Source organism: Prinia subflava, chromosome 5, assembly GCF_021018805.1.
Source record: "Prinia subflava isolate CZ2003 ecotype Zambia chromosome 5, Cam_Psub_1.2, whole genome shotgun sequence".
Lineage (NCBI taxonomy): Eukaryota > Metazoa > Chordata > Aves > Passeriformes > Cisticolidae > Prinia > Prinia subflava.
The window spans coordinates 56029653-56042677 of NC_086251.1; the positions used below are offsets into that span (position 1 = coordinate 56029653).

At 46.0% G+C, this 13025-nt stretch overlaps 1 protein-coding gene across 1 annotated transcript; it reads right to left on the bottom strand.

Moving 5' to 3' along the window:
* Positions 1-6130: 6130 nt before the first annotated feature.
* Positions 6131-7543, bottom strand: LOC134551492 (inositol 1,4,5-trisphosphate receptor-interacting protein-like 1). The gene has a single exon (XM_063399153.1). The coding sequence runs from the start codon at positions 7541-7543 to the stop codon at positions 6131-6133; it is 1413 nt and encodes a 470-aa protein (XP_063255223.1).
* Between the last annotated feature and the right edge of the window lie 5482 nt (positions 7544-13025).

A 13025-nucleotide genomic window follows, 5' to 3' on the forward strand; every position in this document is an offset into this window, starting at 1 on the left:
AGAATGCTGCTTAATTATTCCACTCATAAGGAAATCAAGAATTACCTCAGGTCAACCACTGCAGAGATTAAGGTGAGTTCAGGCAACCGGTGGAGATAAACCCAATCACCAAGTGTCTTCTCCAACCAAGGTGCTCCTGCACACTGAGCAGCAAGCCCCTGGTGTCACATCTGGAGGTGTCAAGGCTGTTTGGAAAAGGAACATTGCCCACACCACCATTTCCAGTGAGACAGGCCCTTGCTGGTCTTGCACTGACCTTCAACTCATCTCACCAGGAGTGAGCAGAAGAAGCCAGTTTCTCTTTCACATTTGTGTGCTGTTTTCTCAGTTTTTTGAGTTAAAGGTATTAAAAGATGACCAGATCCATGCAGCTGGTTGGAGCTGCTAGAAAAGTAAATGTCATCTGTGGTGTGGTCTGTGCCCACATGGCATCCTCTGATGTGCACCAAGAGGAGGCCATCACAGTAGCTATTTTCCACACTGGAACAGGGATACAAATAAAAACGTCCTTGAACACATGTAACTGTTCTGTAATTGATCCCAAGGCTGAACTTCCATCTAAAAGCCATTTAGCCAAAAGCTTTGCTATCAAAATTGTTATCAGTGTCTCCTCATCTGGCACATCATATCTCTGTGCATTTTTTCTCTGTGTGTGTGGGTATGGGCAAAAAAAAAAAACCCTCAAGACAGCAGACAACCAGGATTTTCAAATATGTCCCCACCCTGCAAGTCTGTTTATTGCAGAACAGGAAAAGGAGGGGATTTCCTACTCCTCATGGTACACCCGAGCTAAGTCCAGTCCTCTGCTGCAACCAGCACAGCTGGGCATGGGCTCAGCACTGATTTATTTTCCTGTCTTTGTGGGCTGCTGGTGACCATGTTCTCCTCTGCATGAACCCACTGCCAGCTGGGTTTGGGTGTGTACTCACCTGAACTGAGCTTGTCTGTGTTCACCTGAACTGCAGTCACAGCAGTAACCACCTTGCAGAACCTCTCTTTCCTTAGCTGACTGCCAGCCTGCTAAATTCATCAAAATAAATAGTATTTGTACACGGAATTCACATCTATGCATAAACCAGGTTGTCTGGGGAATGCAAGCTTTGGAGTTTATTGGTGAGTTGAGCTGTGACTCAGGGAGCATGTACCTTGCAAAATTATGTATCCTACAAGTGCATCAAAGTGGCCAGAAAAAGGAAAAACAGCTGTGCATGTTTTTCTCTTTTCTCGTCTCACTTTGGGACTAAGCCTATAAAATAATAATATGCCTTTCCAGTATTATCATTTGTCTTGATTTTCTGTAGAGAATTGCACAACAGCAATAGCCCATTAGCATTCAGCCCTCAGTTCTCTGCTTTGTGCTTTCTCTCTTATTCCTTTTGCTTAAAAAAATAATGAATTTTGCATTTGATAGATGCCTGATAGCTCAGGAGACTGGGCTGTTCTCTGTTTAGCCATTGAATAGGAAAACTTGGAACTCTCCAGCGTGATAGTCCCTTTGCAATGTGCCAGCTCTGTCCACACATTAGAGGAAATTCAGGTGAATTCAGATCACACTGAGCCAGTGGTGCTGATGAGAACCTAATAGAGCAAGAGGGACTGAAAGCTTTCACTGCCAGGGGACAATTAGTTACCAGATAGTCCCATTTGCAATTCCTAGGATGTGAATAGGTTGAAAAGTGCTGCGTGCAAGGGCTGCATGTGCAGGCTCAGAGCATTGTGTAAGGGAACTACACCTGGAGCTGTAACATATCTCTGCTATTAAAGCAAACAATACTTCCTCACCTGCATTTCTGATAGTCTCCCTTTTCTTCCCTGCAGGGGAAAACCCTCAGGAGTCTGGAAGGTACCTGTCCACAGGGAAAACGTGGGGCTCCCTCCCCAGAGTAGGGAAGGAGGAGCTGCAGCGATGCCTCACTGTGCTCTGGGGCCATCAGCTAAGAGTCCTTGATTTCCCTCTGTGTCCCTAACTCGCTGTGGGGAGGTGCAGGGGGACGATCACCAGCAAATGCAATCCCTGGGCAGCACCAGGCACTGAGGCCAGCCTGGCTGTCACACCCAGCGATGGTGTTCAGCTGCTGCTCAGGGGCCAAACTCTGCCTGGGTCACAACAGAAAGAAGCAACATTTCCCCTGCCATGAATCAGCAAGAGATTTGACTCCCAGGGATGTAGATTTGCCTGTCCAGAGCAGCAGCTGCAGCAGAAACCAGCAAAAGCTTCATTTAATCTGGTTACACTGTCATGAATGTCACAGCTGGGTCAGAAACGCTGCTCCAAGAGCATGAAATCTGGCCAGGATTTGTGCCTCTCCCTCCCTCTTTGGGCAATCTTATGGCATAAAATATTTTTATTTGTAGAGCTGAGAGGGAGGGGAAAGGCAAGCTCTCACATCTTTTCAAGGGAATGGTGTGTTTATTGAACTTTCTGACGCAGCCACTAGATGCCCCTGTTTTCTGATGACTGCTCCAGAGTGGGGCACCTGCCGGGATGCAGCAACCAGGGCCAGAATTTGGGGCTATGGAGAAATCCTGACTGCTTCAATCTCCTCTTCCCTAATGACCTTACAGTCAGCTGAGCCTGTTGTTCTGTATGTGGAATTAGGAGAGGCAGTGCTGGTCACTAACAGGGATGGTGTCATTCATCTGTCTTTTCTGCTCTCTTTTGTGGTGGCTCTGGAGGAGGTGACACAAAGCTCAGCCACCTGTGCCTGCGGGCCCTGTTCCTGTGACCATGCAGCTCACTGCAGTGCCCAAGCCCTGCTTCAGCAGACTCCACTGACCCTTGGGGGTGAATCACTCCAAAGAAGAAGAGTCAACATCCTGGCAAATCCATTAACCCAAGCAGAAACATTTCCCAAATGAACCCTGAAGTGTTTCCTTGTGTGCAGGTCCAACAAGGAGACTGATTCAAATGGGAATTTGACACTTAGTGAGGGAGAGGGAGCTTTTGGGGTTGCTGAAATAGTTCTGCATCCAGAAGATTAATGCTTGTACCATGTCATTGCAGCCCCACAGGTACCCACAGTCAGCACAGAAAATCACATTTGCTCCATCTGAAGTGACCTCTCCCCCAAAATGAATTTGAATTAAGTAAGGATTTATTTGAGTGTCTTGTAAGTTAAGATGAGCAGATGTTCCTGCTTCAGTTATTCCTTGTCCAGGCTTTATGGATCTTGCACAGTCCACTTACCATCGTCCATACTAGGCCCTAAGGTAACAATGTGTGACAAATATTGCAGTCAGACACCCCAGTCAGAACTCCTATGAAATACAGCTGTGATTTATGGATTTGGAATAAAAAGTCCTTGTTTGTATCTGGGCATTCAGTCTCAGGAACACAGGAAATGTTAAGAGATCTTGCCTGAGCTCTTTTGTTAGCAAGGTGAGCAAAGCACTGGGAATCCTTCAGAAGGGAAAAAAGAGTGGGCTCTCAGGAGGAGAACACCTATAAAAAGCTTCTGCTGCCTAATTCTTCCTGTTTCCAGGAGTAAGGGGCTTAATTAACACTCCTGAGTGTGATGTGGGCTCAGAGCTCTGAGTCATCTGGGAAGAAATACTTTTTCAGTTGTCACTGCTGGAGAAGAGACCAGCTCCAAGGAAGAAGCACTAGAAATTCCTAGTGACCTAGTATCACAAAAACTACTGGTATCTAAAACACCTTTGCAGACACTTTGAAACCAGGAGTTACTCCATCCATCAGCCACTGAAACTAAAAGGTTCTCCCTGCTTCCCTTCAGGAGCTCTGGATTAGGATGTAAAACTCATGACACCACTACTTTCAGCATCCTGCTGCTAGTACCTATTTAGTGAGGTTTGATCCACTAGGTTTTGGTTATGAGACATAAAAGCCTGGTAACCAGCCTTAGGATCAGGATGGTTTGCAGAGATGTATCCCACAGCTTGTAGCACAGGCAGCCCTGGGGCTGGTCTTCCCCAAGACTGACACTGTGCAGGCCAAGCCACTTCTCTGGAAGCCACATACCATCTGCCATTTCTTCATAAATTAAAAAAAAAGTCTCAAATATACAATAGCAAATGGAGCCTGGATGAACCGGTAACTCTCTTCTCTCAGTGATTTCCTTGTGTTTTCCCTTGGGCCCGTGCTGCTCTGTAGGATTATGGCATTCCAGAGTCATTGGCAAAATGATAACATGACTAAGAAATATGGAAACTCCCCTCTCCACGTTAATCCGTGCCAGGAGAATACTGAAGGAAGTAGATAAAGAAGTCACTAACACTGAGTTACATTCTACTTCTAAGAATTGCCTTCCAGAGGCTGTAGCCATTTTGCAACCTTTTTAATTTTCAGAGAAAATGCCTCCTGTGCCATAATTAAGAGTTTAATATGCCACAGGGTCCTGTTTATCATGGTAACGTATTTTGCTAAAGAACAGATAGACTTTTTGTAGGTTCTTTGAATATCTTTCAGCCAGTCCATTAGATGGGGCTGTGATACTGGGGATTTTAATCACAGATATTCATTATTCAGTTATTATTTGTTCATTTTAATAAAAAAACCCTGCATATTTTCTTTGTTCCACGGGCAGTAAAATTTGGTAAGGGATTTCAAAGCATTTGTTTATCTTCAGTGTTGGCTAGCATCCACAAATTTGCAGGGAGAACATCAAGCCCAGCTTTCTCTTCTCCTCTTACAAACATATGGGCATCCAAGGCAAAGACACCTGTAAGTGAGGCAAGCACCAGAAGACATATAGGAAGCATGATATTTTTATCTCGTGTGATGACTAATAGCATGTTCCCAACTGGAACGTAGTTAGAGACCTCTACACAGTTCTTCAATAGGAAAAAAAAGATCTGTGTAATTGTTTTAACAATGGTGTGCAGAGAAATGGAAGACAACATCAACATACCATCCCGTTAAGAGAGGACATCAGATGTTATGGCAAAAGTTTAATTGCTCTAGTGCCTACCTGATGCAGGAAGATGCAAAGGGGAAAAGTAACTTCCCTGCAAACTGCTTTGCCTCAAGTAAGAGGAGATGCTGTATGTTGAGTAGTCAGAGATTATCACATACAGTATGTATGAGGGAATGTATATTAATATATAGTGACAGTTCCTTTGACAAAAACAGTACCTAAATAATGGAGTTCTTAGGGTTTGAAAAGATCTTCAAGATCATCAAGTCCAACCACCAGACCAGCCCACCACCTTGGTCACCACAAACCAATGTCCTCAAGTGCTACCTGCAGGCACTCAAAGCATTTCTTAAACATTTCCAGGGATGGTACTTCATCACATCCAAACTGGCCCAAAAGGGATATCCCATAGGCTATGATGGCCAGTACATAAAATGGGGGGAGTTTCCTGGAAGGGGAGCTGATCAGTGTTTGGGAAAGCATCTGGCATTGGACAGTGCATGGGGATCAGTTTTATTGTGCATCACTTTTTTTTGTTTTTTCCCCAACTGTTAAATGGTTAAATTGTTGTGTGATACCAAACTGCCTACTCTGCCTACTGGGTTTATCCCACAACAACAGGGAATCCTGAAACCAGGCAGCCCACTCTGTCTCAAGGGCTATATCCAGCCCACCTGGCAGCCCTTCTGTAAAACTCTCCCTGACTCTGCAGCAGCTGTGCCAGTGCTCCCTGACAAAGTGATGCAGGGAGCCTCACAGATGAAGTGTTTGCTCAAATATATCATTTATTACCATCTTTGTACCCAGTAAAGCTCACAGGAGGAATGGACTCTCTCAAAAAGGACATTTGCAGGAGAGGCTGGAGGGCAGCAACATTAAATGCCACTTGGCAGTGAGCACAGCTGTGGAGGGTGACCAGTTGTTCCCATTTCCCCAGTGGAGGAGCACAGACAGTGGGAGAGCCACAGGCAGGGAATCAGAGAAACCAGAGCCCACTGCCTCAGGTCTCCTACCAAATAATTTCCAACTCTGTGGTAGCTGAGCAGCCATATTCCATGCCAAGATCATGCACGGATGTTCAGAGATACAGTGTTTGTTAAAACACACCATTTGTTGTAAACTTTATATCAACTAAAACTCCCAGAAGGTCAAAGTATGGTTAGAATAATACTGGAAGTATTTTCCTTTAAACCAAATGATTCAACCCTTCCACATTTCTACAATTTTACAATTCTGTGATTCCACAGTTGTCTCATTCAGAACTCAAAGTAGAGGTGATATTGCAGCTTATCCAACACCTGCAATGCCTCAGTCTGGGCAGCTGGATCCTGTGCCAGGTGTTGGAAGAGGTTCAGGGGCTGTGCCCTTTGGAAGGCCAGGGGTAAGGAGATCTCCTCGGGCATGTCCTCATTACCAAAGAAGAAGTGCTCGAGGCGCGTCTCCTCTAGGCAGCAGCGCAGGTAGTTCATGATGTCATCCACCCGCATCAGGAGACGCCTGTGCTGCCATTCTGACAGGGGGATCAAGGTCAGGAGGTGCATGACCGCGGTTTTCAAGGCATAGATAGAAAGGCCTGAGCCCTCCAGAAGGCGAGCACAGAGCCGCAGGCATTTGAGGTGGCAGCTGTGGGGAGGGGCCTGCATGGAGACATGCCTGAAGAACTTTGCCTCTGCCACAGCGTAGCTCTCCAGCCATGTCGTGCTTGGGGGGAACTGGGCCTCTGTAGGCTGGCTGCTAAGGAAGATGTCTGAGTCACCTTGCTGCACACTGAATACCATCTCCACAAAAAAGCTTCTCCCAGAGGCTTTCATCAGCTTCATCTTGCAGGAGCGGCAGGAGGGAAGCACCTTCATGCGGTAGCGACGGGACTGAGGCACCACCGACCAGGCTGAGATCACAAATGTCTGGAACCAGAGGGCAATTTTCTCCCCATCCAGGTAAGGGCCGGTGCAGAGGGTGTGTAGAAGGCTGGCCACCTGGTTTCTCTTCAGCTCCTCCTGAGAGTGGTGGAGGAAGCACAGCTGGTCAGGCTGCTCCCCGGCGCACGTGCACGCCAGCTCCACGCGGACGCGCATGCTCGGCGGCAGCGTCTCCCGCGCGGGGTCTGGTTCCAGGTGGAAGGTGTGCCCACGGGGAGGCTTCAGGGGCACAAACATGCAGTAGACAACATCCTCTGACTTTTGGGTACTCCATCCTTCACAGGCACTGCCCACCCCGATGACTGGTTGCAGCACGGGGAAGAAGCTGTCGGAGAAGAGATTTTGGCAGACTCGGAGAAGGTCGGTCAGCAGCTCCTGCACCACTTGTCTCCTGGAGGACAGCTTCGGCACTGACAGCTGGAAGCGTCTGGAAAAGATCCCGATCATATTCATCTCAGGAAGATCTTCTTCCTCACTTTCTTCACTCTCTGAGTCCCTGCTGTTGTCCACCTCACAGATCCTTGTCCTGAGCCACCAGCAGAGTGCCAAGAGCAGCACCAGGGTTCCAGTAATGGCCCAGAACAGCCCATGCTGCAAGGCAGTCCAGAGCATGGCTCCCCAGGACCTGACACTCTGCACCCCAGTCCCCTGCAGTGTCCGAGTCCTCTGGTGGCTGAGGTCCCTATCCAGGTACACACTGATGTAATGGCAGATCCATTGCACAAGCCAGATGAGGAGTAGTATGATCATTATGACCTGTAAGAGAAGAAAGAGGAGTGCAGTGAGGCTGAGAAGGGAGGGAAGCAAGAAAAGAGAAATGAAGGGAGCTGGCAGTGAGGGAAGAAGGGATGGCAGACAGCAGGCAGGAAGGAGAGGGGACTGGGCAGCTGGCAGGCTGGGTATCAGGACTTTGGTTTCTTGTGGCCATTGTGAGGGTCTGAGCTAGGGTGGGCATGAATGGCAGGGCTGGCCTGGCTGTGATGTCTCTGATGCCAGTGACATCATAAGGGACATCACAATGAGGGGCAGATATCAATGAGGGCAGGGCTGGCCTGGCTGTGATGTCTCTGATGCCAGTGACATCACAATGAGGGGCAGATATCAATGAGGGCAGGGCTGGCCTGGCTGTGATGTCTCTGGTGCCAGTGATGTCTCTTGTGGCACTCTGCTGGCAGCTCAGGGAAAGAGGTTATGGGGTGCAGCCCAGGTGGCAACTGAGCACCTCCAAGCTGGTTACTCCCGCATCCACACACCCATCCCCAACCCCACACTCCCCACTCCCATCCCCACACCCCTAAACCCCTTTACTTTCCCACTGAAGTTGAATCTGAGGGGGAAATCTAAGTGCAAACCAGTAAGTTTAGATAAGAATAGGTTAACAATTGAAATAAAGTAAATTAGAATAATTTATAGGAATGAAGAGTTAAAAAAAAAAGTAAAAACAAATTATGCACTATAAAATTGACTGCCACATGCTGACTGATGCCAGACCCTTTCCCAAACACCAATCAGCTCCTCTTCCAGGAAGTTCCCCTATTTTATATACTGGCCATCACAGCCTATGGGATATCCCTTTGGCCAGTTTGGGCCACCTGTCCTAATTATGCTCCTCCCTCCCAGCTTTTTGGGCTTGTGGTTTTTGTACTTCCTCACTGGCAGAGCATGGGGCACAAGAAAGACCTTGATTTTGGATAAATGTGACACTTAGCACCAACCAGAACATCAGTGTGTTACCAACACCATTGTCATACTGAATCCAAAACAAAGCATTGGACCAGCTACTGACAAGAAATTGACTGTATCCTGGCTGAAACCAGAAAAACATCCACTCCTTAACCTATAGCATTTATGTCATGCCAATTCTCCCACTTCCCAACACTTTATTACCATTTATCTCACAGACATACAGACAGCCATCATTCCCTTTGTCTGTGGAACACCTCTGCCAAATGTCCATACAATTGCCAGCAAAACCTTGACCCTGCATATGGGGAGAACAGATTCTGGACTGCTGAAGGAGCAAGTCTAGGAAGTCCCCTGGGAACCTGCTTTTGAAGGTCCTGTCCTCCATGAGTGTTGGTCTCCTCTGAAGAGCCATCTCCTAAAATCACAGGAGCAGGCAATGGCAAGCAGGGCAGAAGGATGACTTGGGTGAGCAGGGATCTTCTTCTCTTCTTGCAGTTCCCCTGTCCTCCTTCCAGCCCATCTTGTAGATGGGTGTACCATTTGCTAGCTTCCAGTCACTGGGACCTCCTGGATTATCTGGGACTGCTGGTAAATGATTGACAGGGGCTCAGGGAGCACTTCTGCCAGCCCCTGCACTGTCCTTTTCTGGATTCCATCTGTCTGCATAGACTTGTGTCTGCCTAGGTAGTGTAGCACATCGCTGACCCTTTCCCCATCCCTGTCTCAGTTCAGGGGTCTCAGTACCCACAAAACAACTGTTCTTACTATTAAAGACTAAGGCAACAAAGACATTAGGAACCTCAGTCTTTTCCTCATCTTCTGTCATTATATTTCCCCATACATCCAGTGAAGGATGAAGATTCTCCTTAGCTCTCCTTTTGTACTTGTAGAAACATCTTTTATTTCTCTCGACTGTAGTAGCCAAATTAAATATCTGTTAGGCTTTTTCTGTTTCTGATATTTTTCTCATTTTTCTCTTTTCAATTCTAATTTTGACCCTGTTAACGTCATGACATCACTGTAGTCCTCCTGAATTGCCTGTCCCTTCTTCAAAAGTTCATGAACTCTTTTTCTTCCCTGAGTTCCAGCCAGTTTTCAGCACCTGGAGATAGCCTACTCCTGCACCTTTAAGATTTCCTTCTTGAGGAATCTCCAGCTTTCCTGAACTCCCTTGCCCTTCCTGAACTCCTTGGCACTGCTTTCCAGGGGAGTCTGTGCATTGATCTCTTAAACAGGAAAAAATCTGCTGCCTGGAAGTCCAGGATGGCAGTTCTGCTAACCACTCTCCTTACTTCTCCTGGAATCAAAAACTCTATCATTTTATGATTTCTATGCCCAAGACTTTAATGCCAAGACAGGATGCTACCTTGTAACAGATGAGGGAAATCAGACTTCCTTATTTCTACAACCTTAAAAAAGACATAAGGCCTGTGTGAAACAAATATGTATAACCCAGCTAAGCAAGGCAAAGTTACCCTTAAGCGACAGCACAAAAGTTCAGTGAGATAATCACATTAGCATGACTGAGTTAGCCATGCATGTGAAGCACAATACAGCTCCTATTTCCTATTTGTCTGCATTATGAATCTAAAATATTCATATTTTATTTTCTTGTGTTGACAGCAAACTGTTAAAACATAAGAATGGCTGGTTTTGTGTCTGTAGCTTCATGTCTTATTTAGTGCAGGGATGAATGGCAAACAGAATTAATCAGGTTCTCAAATGCATTTTATCCAAGGTTGTTCATGCTAGCAGTCCTTAAACAAGGTGGGAATGGGAATCTGGTGTCCTTCCCATTGACTGAGAGATATATATATTCCACCTGCTCAAAAATCCTAAGGGAATTTTAAGTAACATTTTAAGGTTGAACCTACTTAATGCCTCTCTGAAAAGCCTAGGCTCAGGCCAGGATATGGATGTGGCTGAAGCCTGCTCTGATCTGACAGCACCCTTCAGCTCTGTGCTGGTGCTTCTGGCACCTGTCGAGACAGAGATGCAGTCTGCACCCAGTGCTGTGGGAAGCAGGCAGTGGGGAACATCAGCTTGGGACCAAACAACAAATGGATATGAAACACTATTGATGCTTTAACAATCTTCAGGATTTCCCTGCAGTTTTGTAAAGGACTGCCAGCTAAAGGCTAGAAATGCAATATGGTCTTTGTGCAACAGCCTGGTCCTGGGCCTGATGGATACCTGGGGAATATCTGTGCTGTCATGCTGGGTTTTGACTCAGAAAGCAGGAGCTTCCCCTGCCCTTGCTCCCTAAGCAGCAGCTTCTGTGGCTCCCTGTCAGTGCCAAAGGAGAAAAGCTCTGTGTGCTCTCCACAGGAAGGGTTTCCCTGAGCACAGGTGGCCACAAGGAGCCTGGCAGCTGCCTCCTTTCGGGAATCACTGAAAGCAGCTTTGCCTCAAGAGCTCGGCATGGCGAAGGGCCCAGAGCAACCTGTCGGGCTGCCTGTCACACCTGGCAGAGGGAAACTGTCATGAAAACAAACAACTTTCCCTCTGCATGCACTTGGAAATAAAGAAAACAAGCACAGAGCAGCCAAGGAGCCCTCCCTGGGCTGTGTGCCATTGTTCCCTGTCCACTCAGCCACAACAAGCTGCTGCAAGGTGTTATTGACCCCCCAAAGAACTGAGTGCTAAAGGAACACCCTAACATAAATTGGTCTTTAAAAAAAGTATGGAATGATTTTGCACTTGTTTTTCAGTTTTTAAAATTGATGTTGGAGGCTGTTTTTCCTCCAGGACCTTGCTGACACCCTGCATATTCAAGTGAGGAGGAAACTCCCTTCTTTGGTGGTCTTCATGGAACACCAGCCAGTCTCCATCCCCTCTGACTCCTCCACAAAAGCAGGAGTGGCATGGGCTCTTCATCCCGTGTTTTCCATGGGTTTCCATCCCACTGACTCTGGTAGGAAATGGGCTGCACACTTATTACACAACTTCAGTGTGTACTCATGCAGTCATGACTATCAGGAAATGTCTTCATCCCACAGTTTTCACTGTTTTTTTCTTCATCTCTTCTTAGTCTGCAAGAAGAGGGAAGGGGAGCAAAAAATATTTCTGTGGAGCTCTCGAAGTTACCTGATGATTTTATGGATCATGTTGCTAAGAAAAAACTGCCCCTGAAGAGCCATACTCCATGGCCCTGAAGGTTTTCACCTCTTTTCAAATAAACCTGATCAACATTTCATGGGGACTGTAACAGCCCTGGAAGGATGGACAACTCCAATAGCATGTTTCAATGACAACATAAAACCATTATTTTATGTTTTTAGAGAGCATTTCACAAACTCAGCTCTCTTATTACAATACAGCAAATCAAAAGTCTTCTACCTTGTGTTGGTTGCTCATTTTCCACATACTTCTCAGAAAATCCTGTTGAATCCCCACATGACACATTATGTGTTTAAATTAGTACTTAAGGAGACTAGTGAAAGTTTATTGCTCTTATCTTTGTCATTCACTGGGTGTGCCTATCCCTTCCTCCTTTTTGTCTGCTGAATGAAACTGTCAAGAACACAGCTTTACCACTGCAGGGCATTTGCAACAGCAGCAAAAGAATAAAAGAAGCATTTTTTTCCTAATCTCTCTGTGCACTTCATCATCCTCTGTCACTTTAAGCCTACCAAGTTTTAAGTTTAGAAGTGCAACCTATAACAATTTCTTCCTACAGCACAAACTCAAACTATTTAGGCAAACTAGCGATTATTCTTCCACACTAACATCAACATAAAGCAGATTAGAAGAATTAAATGCACAAGAGTGCACTTCTTTTATGATTATGCACCCTTAATCTTCAGAAGATGGTTAATTACATTTTAAGCAGCATAAGAGCCCTAACATATTTGTATATTAATAAAAATTCTCACCAGGGGTTTAAATCTAACATGTATTCACAGGTATAACTAATGGCATTTTTCAGTAATGCTGTGAAAAAAGATGCCTGTAAGTTAGTACCTTCACACAGGAAACTGCTGGGAGTTTTTAATTTACTCTCTAACTATTCTCCTAATCATTCTCTTATCATGCTGGGATGGCTAAATGCATACAGATTATAATGATGGTGTGCACCCACCACAGCAGTGTCAGTGATGACATTTGCCAGTGCGTGAAGTCAGGCTGCTGCAATCAGGGCTCTGCAGCAGAGGGAAGCAGGGAAGGAATGGGGATGACACTGCAGCCCTGCAGTTTCACAAAAACTCATGTCTGCTGGTTTAAGGCTTATTCAGAAAGGGATTAGTCTCCACCTAGGACAGGCCCAAACATCTCTGTGATTCAGAGGTTTTAGGACTAAATATTAATTATGTCATTATTAGGAAACTGGTAGGAAATTTTTTTTCACAGAAGCAGTGATTAGGCATTGGAACAGGCTCCCCAGGGAAGTGGTGAAGTCACCATCCCTGAAAACATTAGAAAAACAAGTAGACATGGCTCTTTGTGATATGATTTAGTGAGCATGGTGGCATTCAGTCACAGGTTGGGCTCCATGACCTGGAGGTCTTCTCCAGCTTTATTGATGCTATGATACATAGTCAGAAAT

Excerpts from the sequence above, each read along its gene's own strand:
- LOC134551492 (XM_063399153.1), bottom strand. The coding sequence starts at position 7,543 with ATGATCATACTACTCCTCATCTGGCTTGTGCAATGGATCTGCCATTAC.